The sequence below is a fragment of the Meleagris gallopavo genome, chromosome 4, assembly GCF_905368555.1.
Source record: "Meleagris gallopavo chromosome 4, MGAL_WU_HG_1.1, whole genome shotgun sequence".
Taxonomy (NCBI): Eukaryota; Metazoa; Chordata; class Aves; order Galliformes; family Phasianidae; genus Meleagris; species Meleagris gallopavo.
In genome coordinates, this window is record NC_139407.1 from 54520270 (window position 1) to 54539196 (window position 18927).

The 18927-nt window shown below is 36.5% G+C and overlaps 1 protein-coding gene across 5 annotated transcripts in view; it reads left to right on the forward strand.

Moving 5' to 3' along the window:
• Positions 1-18927, forward strand: part of KCNIP4 (potassium voltage-gated channel interacting protein 4) — a 384702-nt gene that overhangs the window by 195934 nt on the left and 169841 nt on the right. For 2 of the 5 annotated variants that reach the window (XM_085223402.1, XM_085223405.1), the window contains exon 1: positions 6336-6720. The exons of the other annotated variants lie outside the window; for them this stretch is intronic. In XM_085223402.1, the coding sequence (XP_085079528.1) occupies positions 6621-6720 (100 nt within the window). In that variant the 5' untranslated portion in view covers positions 6336-6620. Of the gene's footprint in view, positions 1-6335; positions 6721-18927 lie in introns of those variants that run through there. 5 annotated transcript variants of the gene reach the window in all.

Here is an 18927-nt window from a genome sequence, read left to right on the forward strand (position 1 = left end):
AGATTTGTATGCATTGGGATCTTATCTGGTAAAGGTCTGTAGGACCAAAGGAAAATAAAGGCGTTGTCAAGATGTGAAGAAACTTGTTGGGCTCCTTCACAGTGCTCCAAGTAGGTTAATTGGGCAGACTTGGAAAAAATGTCAGCTTACTTATTTTCTTTATGAATGTTGGTTACCTTTATATAACCAGCCTGAAAAACAAGACATTCAACTTGTCACTTTTTTTGCTTTTATTTGCCTTAATAATAACTTCTGGGAAAAGTAGGAGCTCACCATTTGAACTAGGAGTACACTCTAACAGGTCACTGGCGCTTGTCAGACTGTAAGATTCAGTAGATGTTCCTATTTCTCTGTCTTCTTGGTTCTGCTTTGTTTTGTGTCGTTGTTGTTTGTTTTTATTTTATTTTATTTTATTGTTTTAGGAAAAAGTTTGAAAGGTTCTGCCTTGTTGCAGTCTCTCAAGTTGTTTTCTATAAGTGTATGAGCAAGGCTTTCCTGTGACTTTTTACTGTTGATTGGCATAAAAGTCCTTTGTTGTCTGCAGTGAGCTACTAATGAACCAACAAGGGATTAGGAGGAAAAGTCTGGCAAACATCCACATGCTACATCAGCTGAACTGAAGGAACCCTTCTGTCAGTCTTTCATTTTGAGACCGTAAAGAAGTTTTCTAAACATATTTATGATAAAGTTCACTTAACACAGTGTTCACAGCTAAAGCCCACAGGAAGCTTGATAGATTTCCAGTAACATGCAAAAAAATAATATAGCAAAAAAACAAGTATCTTTCTAATTATGAGCGATGTATTTTCTCCCTTTGTTATCTGCATGAAAATTTTAATATATCATAACAAAATTTCTACCTTCCATCCAGGTTATGGATTTAACATCTATAGGCTGTATACCACTGAAACTCTACATCTGCCTCTTGTGCTAGAAATTATAGAAAGTGATTAAATAGATAGACTTACAGCTGTATTTTTATTTTTTTTTTTTTGTAATCTCCAAGTATAGTTTCTTAATGGATTATAATTTTGGACAAGAGTTTGAATAGCTGTACTTGGCATAGTTGTGTTTTTAGGAAGACCTAGTATAATTTCAGTCAGTTTTGTTAGCAAAACTATCTTATTACCAGGATATTTCTTTAGTTTATGGTGCGTGGTTTTACAAACACAGCAACTGAAATAGTGTGTGAATGCTTTTCCAGTATAACGTGAGGCTCTCTATTTTGCAGAGCTAAATAGTTCCAGAGAAAATGTGAGTAGGTAATAGTTTCTACGGTTTTGTAGTTTCCCTGATGATCACTGTAAAAATTCTTTCTAGGGTCAGCCTATGAATGAATGAAAAAAAAGATATCCCAGAGTTATATTGAGACAAAAAATGGTGATCTACAATGAGGTCCAGATATGCTAAGGAAATGTTCTTGTGCTGTTCGTGCAGTTTTCATTTAAATCTGTTATTCCTAAGGGACCAAACATTTAAGAATAAAGTAGGACCTCAGAAGTGGCAGAGATAGAAGACCAAACAAACACAATTATGAATAGGATGCTTTGTGATGGTCACATCACTCTGCCTTGTGAGGTCTTGGCAGGACACTGTGGACTTCCATTACTGTAGTTTAAGGAAGAATTTGAGGGAGAACAGATGTAATGGTATTTCAGAATATTAAAAAGCTGTATTAAAGCCAGTAATATTTCTTATGAATAAAGCTTAATTTATGGGTAAGTAAGGTGCTATTGATTGAGGGAGTTAAAAGCTCAATATTTTCTGAAATTCAGAAGTATGGCAGTAGTATGGTAAGACTGGCGTTGAAGGTGATGGCAAATACTGCATATATTATGAAGTGGATCCACTAGATGAATGCAAAGGGACGGCTGAGATAGTTGGAGTGACAAGCCAGAATGATAGCATTTGTAGCAGTAGCTAAGCAGTAGGTTACAAAGAAAGCATCTGATTCTTAGAGCTACTGCACTGCTGGCATTATATATATCCCTGATTGGAGAACATAAGGAGAGAAATAAATAAGAAACACCCAGGTTGAGGGTTCTACACAGCTGAGGCTGATATAGCTAGAAAAAAAAATCAATGAAATTACCTGTCTCACAAACTCAAACACTTAACACTTTGGTGAATTAACAGTCTCTTGATCGATACTAGTTGTAATGGAGGGGTGGGTCATACTCTGCTAGGAGGCCTAAAGAAGCACGGTGAAAAAAAGCTGCTGGACACCTGGTAGCACCTGTGGCATCTCACAGTTGCAAAGCATTGGACATGAATGTATTGAGGCTGTCTGTCACTTAGAGAAAATTAAAGCAAATATAAAACATCATCCCTTGTTAAACTGACTATCTCAAAATTTGAAATAAAAGAATTGCTGCTTCATTACTGATGATGCACAGGAGATTTACAAATGACTCTGGAAATTCTTTTTGAAAAGATTTCCTCTGTAGTTTTGAAAATGATCTCTATATTCTCTCAAGAAAAATTCTTGCTAATAAATAAGTAGCACAAACAGATCGTGAGAGCAGTTAAGCTTCATCTGTGAAATTCAAACAGTCAAACGTTTTTCAGCTTCAGTTTCCAGAAAGAGTTTGAAAATATTGTTGTCTGACATTTTTATGACATTGAACTTTTTCATGCCTTTTGCCTTTTAATGAGGTTTAAGAATTTACAGTAAAGATGGAGTTATCTGAATGACATTTTTCCACGTTATGAAAAATTTTCTGTCTTCTAATGACATGTAATTCATGGTCACAGTAAGTATGATGTCTGCATCAGCTTCCAGAAATGCACACTAACAGATTCAGGAAGCCAAATTTTCAAGGGATGGACTAGAAATGTAATTCAATTTTAAGGACTAACAAATACTCAAAGAGTATTCAAACGACTGTTTAGAATTAGTAACATCTTTTCAGTTTATATGCAGCTTCTGACTTTCTATGGCAAATCAAAATTTCTGAGCAGTGGTGTTAGGATAGTATCCAGAACTTCAGGTATACTTTTGAGTTAGGACTAGAACACAACTGGTTGGTAAGGATGTCTTATGTCAATTAATTTTTGAAAAGCCTATTTATGAATATTGCAGTACATAACATCTTCTATTTAGTCACTTCTGTAAAAACACGAGCTGTATGTGTTGCTATTTAAATGCAAAGCAGAGTGGGAAGAGCCAAAACTTCTGCTTCATGACTACGCCTTGCCCCCTTCCAAGACAGGAAACTTTTTGGGTGAGATATATAATCTATGCCAGCCCACAGAATTATTGCTGCCTGCTAATATGGGACTAAAATTCTTGTTCAGGGCGTCACAATACGTATCATTATTCTGTCTTTTGAAGGCAAGCCATACTGGTGTACTGCCCAGAGGAAAGCTGCAAGGTGTGGGCCATAACAAGATTTAATGTGTATAATAGCTGAGTACATCACTGCATTTTGCTTTTTTTTTTTTTTAATTTATTAAATATTTACCAAGAAAGAAGGCTACATTCAAAAGTAATCATTAATTAAAACTAATCACTTTGCTGGTTTTGTTCAGTGATTTGATGAACTAAAATATATACTTGTTTTTTATATATATGTATTCTTTTCATTTATGTTTTGTTTTATTCTCTTTCTGTTATGCTAGTAGTAATTTCCAGAGAGTGAAAAAAAGTAAACAAATGAGTTACAGGGACAAAAGAGTAGCAGCACCCATAACAATCTATTTGTCAATTATGATCCATCAAGATTTTCTGGCCCATTTCTTTATTTAGGAAGAATTTTACCCATTTTAAAGATAAATATGTATTATTTTTGATTAGCTACTCTTGTACATATACATGTTGAAAGAATATTAAAAATAAGTTATAAGTACTTGTTCGAAGCTGTTCTTATTAAAGATAGAAAAAAATATTATTTTTTCTTTGTAATGAGTTGCAGGGACATTGCTTTTAAAATGGTCCTGTGGATTTAGATCATCATTTGTATCTTCATCATATGCATGTTTAAAACTACTATTTAGATTTTTCTCAGTCAAAATCAAGAAATTCTAGCTTCTGTTAGAAATTGTTTTCAGTTTTCCATATTGCATTGGACTCCCACTGGTGCTCTGAGCTTTCTGGACTGGACTCCCATTTGAGTTTTCTCTTGCTTTGCACAGGCAACTTCTTCATCTAGCTCTACCAGTGGAAGAGACCATTAGCATCTCCTGCTAGCTGCTGTCCTACCAATGATAGCCTTTCCCAAAATCTGTTAGCATAATAGTTTGTAAATACATCCAGGTTTGCTTTAGGCAAAGTCATGAAGGTTAGCTCAGTTCATTTATCTGAACTTCTTAATGAAATCCAAGTGATTTTAAGCAATGCAGGGCAAACTCCCATAAACTGTTTTATTAGGTGGTAAGGAATGACAGAGGATAGTAATCACCCTCACTTGGAGTCATGACAAAAAATGGACAGTGGCTTAATGACAACCCAGTAAATGTGAATGCACAAGAAGAGGAAATGTAAGGAAGAAAGATAAGCATTCCCAGGAACTCTCTCTATAGACCGACTCATCAATTTTCAGTCCAAATTGATTGGGCCTTTTTTTAACATTAAGATTTCATTATATACAATATTAAGCAATAGCAATATGATTCATGGTACCTAAGTCCTTAGTCATAATAATGTAAAAAAATTAACTGTACTGTAGTGTAAAGCTGCATCACAAGATAAGAAGTGATCATTTAGATATGTCCCTTACTTGAAATATAACCAGTGATTTCAATTTCATATATTTACTCTCATGACAAAGTTAAGATTGTATATTAAATGTTTTTTTTGAACAGGAGACAGCAAGAGAAATACCTTTTATAAGGTTTCAAAAGATTTTACTAAAAACCTATGACCTAATAAAGGAAAGAATCTTTATTTGTGTATTATATTAACTCTATATATGTCAAAAAGAGAAAAAAAAATATAGAGGAGATTCTCATGGATGGTTCATAGCACATGAGAATCACAGAATTGGGCTGTTGAGGTTGGCGGGGAGTTCTGGGCCCATGTGGTCCCATCCCTGCTCTAACAGGGACACTAGAGCAGGAGCTACAGTCATTAATGCTGTTGATGCAGCTTAGCAGATTTTCTGCTTGTTTGAAAGAAAGATTAAGTGAGAGAAAGAAGAAGAATGTGAGGAAAAAGCTTGCAGCACTTAAAAGCAGCTCGCCAAGGAAAAATGGCCTGCAGAAGAAAAATGAATGCAAACTTAAAGATTTGCACTATGTCTTAAGCAGAGTCAGCAATGATGTATTTCAATATGGTTAGGGTGGAGCATTTAAACCTTAGGTTTTCTAACAGAAGTATTAAACAGTTTCAGGGAGTTCAATCTTGAGGAAAAAAAAAGCATGTGATAGTGATATGCAAACATTGATCTGGATGGGTTTACCTATTCACAGTAGAATTTTTTTGTTGTTGTTGCTGTTGTTTTTTTCTATTTATTATTCTATTTTATTATTCATTATATCACTCCTCTTATTCTCGCTTCTTTTCACTGTTTTCAGTAATGATAACCCACATCATAATGCTAGTGTACCTCGGGGATTTAGAAGCTGCTGCCAGTTCTTACGTGACACAAAAATGTTTTCTGAACATAATCCAAAGAAAGAAATGGACAATAATGGATTCCAGCCATGTGAGGAACAATATCCTACCAAAGAGGATTAAATTTATTGCAGTTGTTCCTTGCTCATTTTTGTTGTAATAGAGTTGGTGTTTTTGTAATGCAAATTCCTCCTTAGATGCTAAATTACTAAGGATTTAAATAGTGTTGCCTTAGCCATGCTTGGCACTTAGTGCTGCATGAGGCAGAGCTGCAGAGCTCTGCAGGAGGGCAGCAGGTGGGAGATACCTGGGTATCCTTTGCCTGTATTTGTGCTAATTCTCTGGGAAAACACTCCATTTAGCACATACTACTGAAGTGGGAGACTATAACAAATAACGTGTCTATTTTCCCTCTTCCCCTCAATCTGTTCTTTCAAATGTTTGTTTTCCAAGGTCAGCCTAAGCACTAAATAGCGCTTGAGAAGGCAGAGAAATGAAGTAAGTTGTTGTTTGCTGTCGTTAATTATGAGAAGCGATTCGTAACGCACTGTGCTGCATAACATCTCGTGCACTGCCTGCCACATGCTGCACCTCTCCTTTTTTTCCCTGCCCTAGGAGAAACTCGCAGAAAGTTGGCACGTCACACCACGGTACACTCAAGGGGCAGTGCCCCGTGCCCCGTCCCCGCGTCCCCCCCGGCTCCTTCCCTCTTTTTTGCTTCCAGCTCTTTTCTGTCCCTCTCTGTCCAATGCGAGGCCCGGTCCCCGCGTCTCCTAGGCGACGTGCTACCCACACCGACGCTGCCAGCAGCCGCGCGGCCACGCCGGCGGCTCGCCGGCCCCAGGTGGTTCTTTGCCTTGTTCTTCCTTGCCCGGGGGCCTTTGGGGCGGCCGGGCCCTCCGCTCCCCTCCGCTCAGTCCGGGAGCGGGGTTGCGCCCGGCGGGCCGCGGCCAGGATGTCCGCCCCGCTCCCCCCTGCCCCCGCGTAGAGCGATGGCTTCGCCGGGAAAGCCGGGCGGGAGAGCACTTTCCTCAGTGGCTGTGCTCAGACCATGACCTAACTCACCATGAACTTGGAAGGGCTTGAAATGATAGCAGTTTTGATCGTGATTGTGCTTTTTGTGAAAGTGTTGGAACAGTTTGGGCTGATTGAAGCAGGTTTAGAAGGTAAGGGAGCGCTTTTTGGTGGCTTGTCGTTTTTCTGTTCTAGTTCTGCTCTCGTGGGTACCTGTGAGTGGGGCGTGCGGTGCTACCTGGTCTCCCCCAGCCCCACGGGCACACTGGGGCTGCACTGTCCATGTTACGGCTGTGGGGATTTTCTCTTGCAGGAAAAATAACCCGACAACCTGCGCACTGCTAAGGTGTCCAGCAGGGATAAATGCAGTCAAATCAGTGTCTGGTTCCTGCTGTAACTGTGCAATTTTAAATCACTAGGTGTCAAAGGTGTTTCAGAATGCTAGCAATATTGCCTTAATTTTTTCTTGTAATCTATTCATGGAAGCATCTGGACTGGGATTGTTGTAAATTCAGGACAGCTATTTTGTAGTGTTCAAAACCTGTTGCATTTTGAATCTACTGTTAAAATGTGATAATGGTCTTGAGGAGAAAGAACTGTGATGCTCAGATTCATAATAAGCAACTTTAACATTCACTCAGGGCAACTGGGTGCAAGTTTTATTGCTTGATGCTTTATCTCAGATCACTTCCTCCCTTCTTAGAAGTATAGTTTTTGTGTAAAGCAGTAAGAAAAAAAAAAAGCTTGCATTATTTTTAGTGTACTTTATATGATTGCAACAAAGTTGATAATGTACTGTTATTCATTACGTCCCAGTGTTTTATCAGATTCCAGACTGAAATGTTCTGTCTCAAATATTGAAAAAAAAACCATATTCTCAAATCTTCCTGTAAGCTAAGATTTAAGCATGATGTATGTACTTGTGCCTGTGAAAAGGAGAGCTCTGATGACTGAGAGACTACAGTTTCTTGTGTTAAGGAGTAAGAATACAAGCAAAACTTGCTCCCATGAAATGATCTAAAGTAATGCTGTTCAGATTATACTTTTGAGAAGTGCAGTCTTTTCTTCAAGTGACTCTTAGTAAAGAAGTCTATGTAAATATTTCTCTATATTGCTGTGTAATTAGAACTACCAAGTTTTAATTACAGAATCTGGAAGCCCTGAAGGTACTCACAAAAATGTGTTATCAAGTGCATTTTTATAGAGAAGGAGTGTATCAGCTGGAGTGCATTATGTTGAGTTGAAATGATAACAGATTCCTTTTTAATGTATTAACTTAAGCTTTTATTTTGTTCCATTGTAAGTAGAAATGTCAGTCAACCTGAGAAATACTGTGATAAGAGTTATCTACAGCATTAAAGGTGGCAGAGATTCCGCAAAATAGGCAGTATTTTCAGTCTAGGTAGGCTGGCAGGTCTCTGTGTTCTCGAGTCTGATTGTCACATGTGGTTTAGTTTTTAGTAATATTTAGCACTTGATTATTGTCTATACTTGTTTTTATGTCTGGGGAAGTGGTAATGGGAAGCCAATTAGGAATATATGAAGCTGCCTGTTAGTGATTGCAAGATTTCTGTAAGAAGGAGGTTGATCATGTAGCTGCCTATTTTGTCTGCCTCGATAGTCAAAAGCCTGTCTGCGTGTGCATGCAATCTCTAAGTTTCTTCTTCCCTAGTGCAGTACAGCTTTCCAGCACTCCAGCTAAATGAAATCGCAGGAAGATGTGTATGTCTCGTTTTGCTGTGATGTACAAATGGTATAAATGAGAAAAATGGCATGTTACGTGAAAATCAAGCAATGGATATAAAGTAATAGATATAAACAATAAGGTATGAAAGTGGGCTTTAGATAAATAGCACAGACTTAAGAATTCATTTGCTTGTAGTTCAGGGACAGTGCAGGTTTATTCCCAAAGTATTTCTTAAACTCAGGAATTAAAGACTTGTTCACAACAGAAAATAGTAGATTTATAACTTTTTACTGGGCAGTTGAACAAAATTTTATTTTGATAAGTATCAGGACTGTTCAATTCTACCCATACAATAATGAAAGGTAAATGCATTGTAAAACTGTACACGTTACAGAAGCTTCTAAGTAAAATGTTAGGGAAAAGGGAATTTTATAAGTGTACTCATGCTTTCTGGGAAGTTAGTGAGGAAGTTAGTGGCTGCTTCATGAAAACGCTTGTTAAAAGAACATCTGTTTTTGTCTGATTTGGGATAGCTTCTCCCCACTCCCTCTAAAAGGTCCCATTTAAATCTTTTTGCATGTTTTATACAAATGAATTGTTTTAGATACTTGCAGCATGTGAAACACATCCTATGTCTATCTGTAAACCCATGCATAGATTCAGCAACAGCAACAGTCTGTGCTGTAGTACACACAAAGCAGGATGCTGAACCCTCTGAAGTTTACTGCAGCTTTGGTAGAGATCTGAGCATCAGAATTGGTCCCTATCTCCCTATCCCTAACTCCCTACCAAAAGCTTGAAGCTAACCCGTCTTCTTTCCCAAACTGGTTTATCATGTTTCTGAATGTTGTGAACCACATCCATATTTAATTTGAAAAATTCAAGTTCAATTTACGTAAATCAATAGCAAAATCTCATTTTTCTCATTGTAGTCTTTTAATAACTGTCATGAGTAATACTCTGCTTTCTTTATAATTTTAATACAAACTGTAATGATAGTACAGAAAGACATTATTTCTGAAAATAATGTTTTCAGAATAAAATATAATAAAGTATGTGCTTACATTTATTTCCTGATGCACTGCACTCACTTAAGTAACAGTATGCTTCTGCAGTTTTGCCATTGCCTTCAACTGCTGAGTGGTTCTATTGTTATTATTAAAGTATTTTCAATACTTTTAATATTGTATGACAGCTGCTTCAGTGATAAGTAGCAGAATAGATTTATACACTTCTGTAGGTTGTGGGTTGCAGAGACTTTATTTGTAGATGATGATGCATTGCACTCACATAGGTAACTGTGCTTTCTGTGGTTTTGCTCAGTTCCCTTTAACTGCCGAATGGTTTAATGTTGTTATAAAGCTGCTTTCAAAAATATGTTTTTAATATTGTATGACAGCTCCTAAACTGATAAGTAGTAGAATAGATGCATTCACTCTCATGAGTTGTGCAGTCTTTGTCTTTAGGTTAAATATTTAACAGTAGGTAGGTTGTATTCTTCTTAAGAAAGTTTACTGACTCTTAGAAAATGAATTTATTAGATTTATGGAAAATACATAGCAAAGAAAGCTAGTGGATATAAATTTAAAATCAATTATATTTCTTCCTGTATGGAAAGCTTTTCCAAAAGTCATTCACAAATAAAATTAGATACAAGGACTGAGCAAATCAAACATACAGTATGCTTTCATCTTAAGTGCTTTTCCGAAAAGACTGTGATCTTCATAGACAAACATCATGTGAACTTAATCAAGACATGGAAGAAACTTCGCATTTCAATATCCACCACTGAGTGCAGTTATTCTGGGTAAGTTGTTGGAGGCAGTGTGGTTGAAACATCAAGAGGTCAGCCTTTTTCTAAGTTAGAATGTTTTTTTTTACAATGGTTCTTGAAAAATGCAAATTGTTTTTCAAAAACTAAATCAATCTCTCATTAATTAGCAGTAAAATAAGCAACTCTTCCTCAGTGTAAGCACTGAAACCAGTACCACCAGGGATACGGTTCAGAGAATAAATGTAGAGGATATGGGTTATTCGAAATATTCACATAAAAATATGCTATTCATGAAGAAATGCTTTCATAGCAATTAGTAGCTCCAACTGAAAGGAAAAAAAGGCATACCAGTACTATACATGTTACTGTTGAATGCAGGCTCTGAGTTTCTATGTTATTCATACCTAATATGATAATTTCAAGGTTAGTGTCTGAAAACCTTACTTGGGAGCTCAAAGAGTGGCAGTAGTAGAACTTTGGAGATAACATTAACATTATAATTGTTGAGCTATATTACTGGAAAACATTATTCCTCCAAAATGTCAAAGCAGCTTTTAATCCCATTTTAATAATGCTGGCTAATGGCAACTTCTAGTTCGTTGTCTGGAAAAACAGAAAAACCATGGAGTTGTTTGTGATATTTACAACTGTTTTTGACAAGGACTGTGTATGAATGGAAATGACACTGAAGTTACATGTGATTGCTCTGAAGCTAGTAGTCTGCACATATTTTTTGATCTGCCGGAGACTGCAATGCTTCCACGATATCACCCTTCATTGTGATGTACATGATTAGAAATTGAGGAATATTAGTTTCAAAACATTCGTAATGACTAATATTTCATACCAGCAATGTCTGTAGTAAACATATGGGCTTTTCTGCCATTTTGCCTTTCTTAAGATCAACCTGGTACACTCTTTGTCCTTGGTGTCAAAGAGAGTTATGTGCGGAATTATGAAGTGTGAAAGCAATCATGGACCAATATGTGAAATGACTAGGCAGAGCTGACAGTGTTCAAAAGAAAAAAAAGATGATAGAAGTGTTAATATTAGCAATTTCAGGCATTCCTTTGAAGTAATTTGTTCAATTAAATCTCCATATATAACAAGATAAATTGAATTAAAAGCGCTGTTAAAATGATTACTCTGATGCAAGTGAGTGAGCAGTAGATAGATATCTTTAACACAGCACTCCAGTGAAGTTTTACTTGGTTAAGTATTTATCTTCAAATAGCACTACTGCACTACTAAGTCATTCTAGACAGCAGGCAGGCTGTCTTCCACACTAGAAGCTTCAATTTGATTGCAGCATCAAAAATCAGAGGTAGGTAAGCAAGTTTCTTAGCCAAGGGACTTTGTGATAGGTGCCCTCAGTCCTTAGCTGCTTGCTTTAAAACAGTCTGCTATCTCCGAATACCTTCTGAAGGCTGATCCATTGTTACTGAAAAAGTTTTCCAGTGTTCCCAGGTCATTGTCTACTGAAGAGCTGCTTTCTCAAGGCTAATTGTCACACTGATGACAATATGCTTGTAACTTGTATACTGTAATTGCAAAGGAAGAAGAGATGTCAAAGAAATAAGTGAATGAAAACCACTGTGCTCCACATTACAATATCCCTTGCAAACTTGCTAGTACATAATAAACTTTTTTGGAAAGTAGAAGGACAGTAATAGAGCCAAACAGGCTGTTGATCAGAAATCTCTCAGATTTCCTATGTGATGGGCAGTTGTGATGAATTTCAAGAAGACAAGGGCCTCATTCCTGTTGCAGTTTGGTTATTAGTTATCTTCCATAGAACTGAACTTTGAATAAATAGAAATTACCTCCCTCCAAAATGGAAGAAAGCTGAACATATGGCTCAGTTTTACTATTTTGCAATTTTAGATCATAATCTTGAAAAAATCACGAGAATTATGTGGGTAAGAGAAAGATACATGATTTTGGTCTAGTAAAACTCCACCAAGAAGACAACTTTTGATATTTACTTACCCCTATACAGGCTACTCAGTATAGGATTTATATATTGAAAGTATCTGTGTAATTTATTTAATTTAAATAAGTAAATTTGACATTCTTACTGTCAAAGAGCCACCATAATCAAAAGAAAATTATACACAGCACAGTGTTTGCCTATCACTATAAATTGCCTTAATTTTTACTTATTCTCCACAAGGTTCAATTCCCTTTTAATGAAAATCTCTAGATACCCTCTAGAAATACTTATTGACTCTTCTTTCTTTTTCCAATTCTGGCCTGTATATTAGCTGAGAGCAAATGTGGGTGCTACAGCTAATTGACATATGCACAATCTCTATCAAGTTTTGAGAACATTTATTACTCTCCAGTACTTCAGGCTGAAATGAAATCTTCTTTCTTTTCTTTTTAGTTTTAAAAACAATAGAAGTTAAATTGATGTTATGGATTTTTTTCCTGGGTGTTTAGAACTAATGAGTTTCATTGTCTACTGAGTGGAAGAGTTTTATAAGAATGTGGTTTTGTCGATGAATAGCAGGAAAAAATAGCATATAACTTTGTAGGCAGAAGAAAATCTGAATCATGATATCAGGTGATACCATTCTGTTAATAAATATATTAGTGCTAATAAGACTTTTTTTTTTTTTTTCCCTGTAGAGTTTAAAATATTACACAACAGTACAGAGAATTATCTCCTGATACATAGAAATACATGAGGAAAATGAATGCGGAGACTAGAGAATTTCACAGGTTGATCATGAATTGAAGGATTTATCAAATCATGTGCTCTAAATGCCTGTATGCTACAAGGCATAACTTCCATGCATTTACTTTTGTGATGAGCCTCCATAGCATGTTTGGCTAATTGAGGAGATACACTTGATGAAAGGAGAGAGCAAGTGAGCACAAGTGATGTTTTTTCATTTGGGATCCATCTATCTGGATCAGTGATATTTCATATTAAGAGAGCTTTTCAAGGTTTTCTTAAAGTTAGGTTTGGTAAATCCAGAACCTAGATGTGTTCAGAATATGACAAGGGATGAAGGAATAATCACTTAATTTCACAACTTCTTTCTTCTTAATGTTGTTAAAAAATGGTGTCCAATTCCAGTTTTTCCCCCTATCACTACTTTGTAATTCATGTTATTTGTTTATCTGAATCATTCCCAGATTTATGCTCTTTTCAAAGTAGGCAGTAGTTGTTTTTCTAGCTCTGTGTCAATTAGAGGAAGAACAACTAAACCTGTATTATATCTATGATGCTATCTCTGTTAATGTGCTTTCTTCTATTCGTAATACATTTTAATAATGACCAATGCAAACAAAAACTCTGAAAGTTTAGAGCTCTAGGCTTTTTAGTAATGGATTTTCTTCTTTGTCTTAGTTTCCCGTTTAAGTTTTCTGTACATCCTAATTCATTCAGATTATGCACCTTTCTTCCGTATGTTCCTTATTGTTGCCATATTTATGACCATTAGAGCTACTGTGCCACAGAAGGAAAATGAGTTTTTAACTAAGCATCTCTTTATTATTGAATTGCAACACTTTTTCCATCTAATGCATCTTCCCATAGAATTACTATTATTTTCCCATCAGTTCATAGAATCATAGAATGGCATGGATTGAAAAGGTCCATAATGATCTCGTTTCAACCCCCCTGCCACGGAGAGGGTCTCCAACCACTAGACCAGGCTGCCCAGAGCCACATCCAACCTGGGATCCAGTTATGTTCACTTCAAATATTCCTTAGCTTCAGAAAATCGGGCTTTTTGACACACCAATGTATTGAGTTAGTTATATAGATATCTACGCTTAGAATTCAGACTGAATTCAGTTTGTTCACATGCAATCCAATTAGATGCTCAACTCTGATTCAGTTTTGACCTCCTATCTTTCTAGCTTAAGAACATTTAATATATCACTTGTATAATATTTAGCTCAATGTCTAATACTTTCTCAAAGTAGAAAGTATTAACTCCAAATATTTGGAAGTTTGTTTCATGTTATTTAAAGCATGTATCTCCCTAATATGACAGATAAAATACACCATTGTATTCTGTACCTTGATTCAGTGGGTTAATAGAATTTTCTCTGAAATAAGCTGACTAGATCTTGCATCATTGTGATTTTGATTTTTGCATTATGCTTAACTCAAACATTCTGACAGTTGCTTTGGCAATTCTGATCAATATACTGTCTTGTCTTCTGTACTTCTCTCTAAGACTCTGTTGTCAGATTCAGGTCGATCCATTTGGATTAACCTCACAATAATCTCAATGTAAATGGCTTATTTCTGGTTGTTTTACTCTGTCATGCTCTAACTGGGGTAAAAAAGATTACTTGGAATTTTCGAAGTTTTCCTTTCCTTTCCTTTTTTTATTTTTTTATTTTTTCTTTTAGCAGTTGTTTTATTGGGTCTGTTGAATTTTCAGTTCTCTGTATTGTATCAAAGGTGAAAGATTCAGGAATTACTTCGAGTGCTAGACAGCCCTAACATCTAGAATAGCATAGATTGTATTATCACATTGCCCTGTGGCTCCTTCCTAGCTTATCTGCCTAAATTTCTTCATAGAAAGTTACAAATGATTTTTTTTTTGTAGGAGGAGGAGGAGGAAACTACTTCCTTTAGTTATCTGACCTATTTCATTGTAACTGTTGATGAATTGTTCAGCACCGGGTAGGAAATTTAGTCCAGACAAACAAAAGTGCTGCATAAACCTAATGAGGCAGATGATGTAATCAGATAAACACCTCTGATTTTTGCTTTCTGCAGTCACTTTCCCCTCATGGTATCTCTAAATGTCAGTTCCAGTTGTTGTCCAATCTTTATTTCAGGTAGCCCTTATTGTTACTTTCTGATAATGCTGCAGAAGCACTAAAAATACATTTCTTCAGACAGATTTTCTTTTTTGTGTAAACAGCCCAAAATTATTCTTCCTCAAGCAGACAAATAAAACTTGTTTTGTTTAAAGCAGTCCACAGCACTCTCCTCATTGTAGATTATGTGAAATAATGGGAAAAAAAGATATCAAGCCAGGTGAAAAGTGAATACTTGTTTATTACCCAGTTATTTATTTCTCTTGTTCTTTGGTCCTCAGTTACTCTTTTCAGTCAGCCTGACAACCTTTTGTGCTCAGCTTTCTGTTGCAGTGGCAGTCATGCCATGACATACACAGCTAAGAAGAAGCTACATCTTTTCTTAAAATTGTTAAAATCATTGGTGGAGTTGATGAAATGTAAACTTAAGAGTTTCTGTAGATTGTTCAGTGAGAAGGGGAGAAAACAGTCTGGAGAAAGTCCTAATGACCCAGAACTCAAATCTGTAACATACCATTTTCAAGAGGAAGTAAAAAAAGAGTTATTTGCAATATGTAAGTACCTTACAGTTGCACCTCTAGGTGCAACACTTGCTTGAACATTTACAAAAAGAAATGCCTTTTGGACTCTTTGGATTGTCCATACGCATTATCTCTCTGACTTAACCAAAGTGAATAATTAGTAAGTGAAGAAACATCTTGTAGAAACTACTCTTCTTCTTCCCAAGCCTTCAAGAATACTTTTTTTTTTTCCTATTTAAACTATCTGATTTACATATGCAGTTGTAAAAACTACCTACACTTTTGAATACTCCATTTCAGAGGTTCACGTTGTGCTCACATTACAGCACAAAATGTCAAAAGGCTGTTGTTGCTGAGGTTAGCATTTTCTTGAAAAACATGGTCTAATTCTGTAAATGTGTTCTAAGAACAATTTATATTAAAAAATTCTTATTACCTAGTTTACAAATATTTCAAAGCTGATGTAATACACTTCAAGGTTAATTGCTATTATTATCTCCATTTAGAAAACGTTATGCCCTCACTTGTACTGAAGATTACTTATTATACAAAATGTGTGTGTATCTGCTGCATGCATTAGCAGTAGTGAAGCGTTTTTTGTTTTTCCAGAACGTTCTTTAGCACTTTGATTGATGTAACTTCACTGTGGCTCAGAAGAAAACTCTTCTATCCTTTCAGCTCCTCCTCAAAGTCTTTTAAGAAGATCAGACATTCATCTTACAGCTCACACTTGTTTGTTGCTTACCAGGCCAATTTCCTTAGCAAATACCTGTGTTGAGATTTCAAATGCAGAGAACAAGCCATCTACGCTTTTGGCATCAGAAGTTCCTCCATGATCAGCATTTTTTTGACTGCATCTGACAAGTAATGGGGTGGCTGTAGGGCACCAGGAAAGACAATTGCCACTGGCAGAACAAAGCATTTATTTGCAGGCATTTCTTACCTGTATCTCAGCAACTCTGAGACCAACAAAACTAAGAAGCAGACTGTCTACATTTCTCTAATGGTGGCTAACCATGCTTATCTATTATGCTTAAAAGGCAGGCAGAGACCAATCTTGCAGTATAGTGAGCCTGATATTTCTGGGAAGCCCAGATTTGAGCAGATAATTGATATTGCTCATGTGCAGTAATTCGGAGGATGAGACCATATTCTGCCACATGCAGGAGGGTGTTTAGTTTGCCCTCCTAGAAAATAATCTCTCATCTGAGCTAATCTTTGACTATATTTTCATTAGAAGGAACTTTTTCTCATGCCATATCAAATTTGATTTAGCTGTAGGTTATAAATGTTAAATATTTGCAGTATATTAATCCATCATCAGAGCTGCTTCCTTTAAAATCTAAGATTTAAATTTTATCTTAAGATAATAGATGAATTGGAGGTCTGACTTGATTTGTGACTTACAGCTTGCAGTAAAAGTTCGTTTTCTAAATTTCCTATTTTATTAATTTGCCCCATGACGTCAGAGGCATATGTTGATGGTAGAGGTTGAACTTTCCCGCCAAGATTCTATAACATTTTGTTACAATGTAGCAAAGGGCAGCGGAGGGCAGTCTTACAAAATGGCGTCTTACGTGGAAGTGCATATGAAATGAAGGTAATATCCCTGCCTCGCATGTAGTTGGTAATTACCAGTGGTACATAGCTCAGTTTATATTTTCGTGTAAAACAGAGATACTCATATTAATGATTCTACAGAGAACTAAAGAGAAGCATAAATTCCTGTGTTATTCATTAGAAGAGCTCATAAGAAAATCTTTGGTAATTTTGATGAAATTCAACCAAAACAAATGCAGAGTCCTGCACCCGGGGAGAAATAACTGCATGCATGCATCAGTACAGGTTAGGGGATGACCTGCTGGAGAGGAGCTCTGCGGAGAAGGACCTGAGTGTCCTGGTGGACAATGTGTTGATCATGAGCCAGCAGTGTGCCTTTGTAGCCAAGAAGGCCAATGGTATTTTGGGGTGCATTTGGCTGAGGCCAGACTCTTCTCAGTGATGGGTAGTGATAGGACAAAGAGCAAGTGGCCAAAAACTGGAACTTAGGAAGTTCCATACAAGCATATGGAAGAACTTCTTTATAGTGTGGGTAACAGAGCGTGGAACAGGTTTCCCAGAGAAGTTGTGGAGTCTCATTTTTTGGAGATGTTCAAGAGCTGTCTGGACACCTGTGCAACCTGCTATAGGGAAACTGCTTTAGCAAGGGGGTCAAACTTGATGATCTGTTTCACTGAAGAAGTAACAATTTCAGTATTGGTATATTTTCCACATTCATTGACATTTTAAGAAATCTTGATGTTATGTAGACGTACAGAATCAGGACAGACAGTTCCAAGTACTATGCTAAACAACTTGTGCTGCCAGTATCACTACTTTCCCAGAAAGGGGAAGCTTTTTTAATTGTAATTGAAGAATAATAATGAAACCATAACTTTCTGTTATCATAGTATTAAATGCTTTCCATTATTTAAAATATGATGGTCTCAGTTAGCAAATATGTGGTTACTTGGATCTAATTAAAAATGATTTCAGTCTTGACTTCAGCCTGTTTCTTGGAAGTGAACTGTAATGGGCAAGTAATTTGAGACCTCTTGCAGTGCCCTTGTCAGTCGGGTACAAGGTGAAAAACATCCTCACTGATCCATCAGGTAGATTGTTAGTGTAAGGTCTTTTCTCAAATAATTACTCAAGGGAGCAATTGCTTCTCACTGAGTCAACCACTGGTTCAGCTTGACCTGGTTTGGACTCAGATGTTTTTCAGCAGCAGACATAGCTGTGGATAGTTATCAACATGGTATGGTAACAGGTAACACAGGAGTGGTAACTCATGGTGAATCAGTCTGGTTTGCAACTGTGTTTTCTAATGCCTAAATCCTAAGGATTGATCACTATAAATCAGTTCTTGTTCTCATGGAAGAAGCATATTTATTTTCTAGCCATGTGGGAGTTTGCTTCAAGGTACTGGCAGGAGCAATATGTGCAGTAATGCTACAGTGCCAGACATAAAGGTATAGGCCTTGGCATTCCTTCATGTTGTGACTCATAGTGGAGTTAAATCCTCACCTAATTGACAGACTTTCTTAGCAGCTATGAAAATACTGGGATCGTCTTTCTCAAGAGCATCTGTAAAAGTGTTCCTTTCTAATTAGAGAAGATCTTCATAAAGATTGTACTGTGAGGCACCACTTAACGTTGGCAGTGTAAAGTTCCATTCAGTCCTACCTCACACCTAGCTCTCAAGAATTAAATCTTTTTTTTCTCTCCTCATACACCTTTGTGATGTCTTGAGCACATAGAATGAATTCTCAGGCACTCTGCATCTACTTAGAATATTCATTTGAATTTCAGAACAAAAATGTAAATGCAGATGTACTCAGGAGTCAAGTCCTCTGAACTTTGCTTCTGCTACCTCTGTACAAATACTTGCTGGTGTCAGGAGCAGCAGTAAACGGATATGTTGATACCCTCCCATAAACAAACTGTCCTTGTCTCTTTTATCTTTTTTTTTTTTTTTTTTTTTTTCTCTCCCTATTAAATCTCAATTTCCTTTTGGGAAATTGAAGGTATTCCCAAAATAGAACTG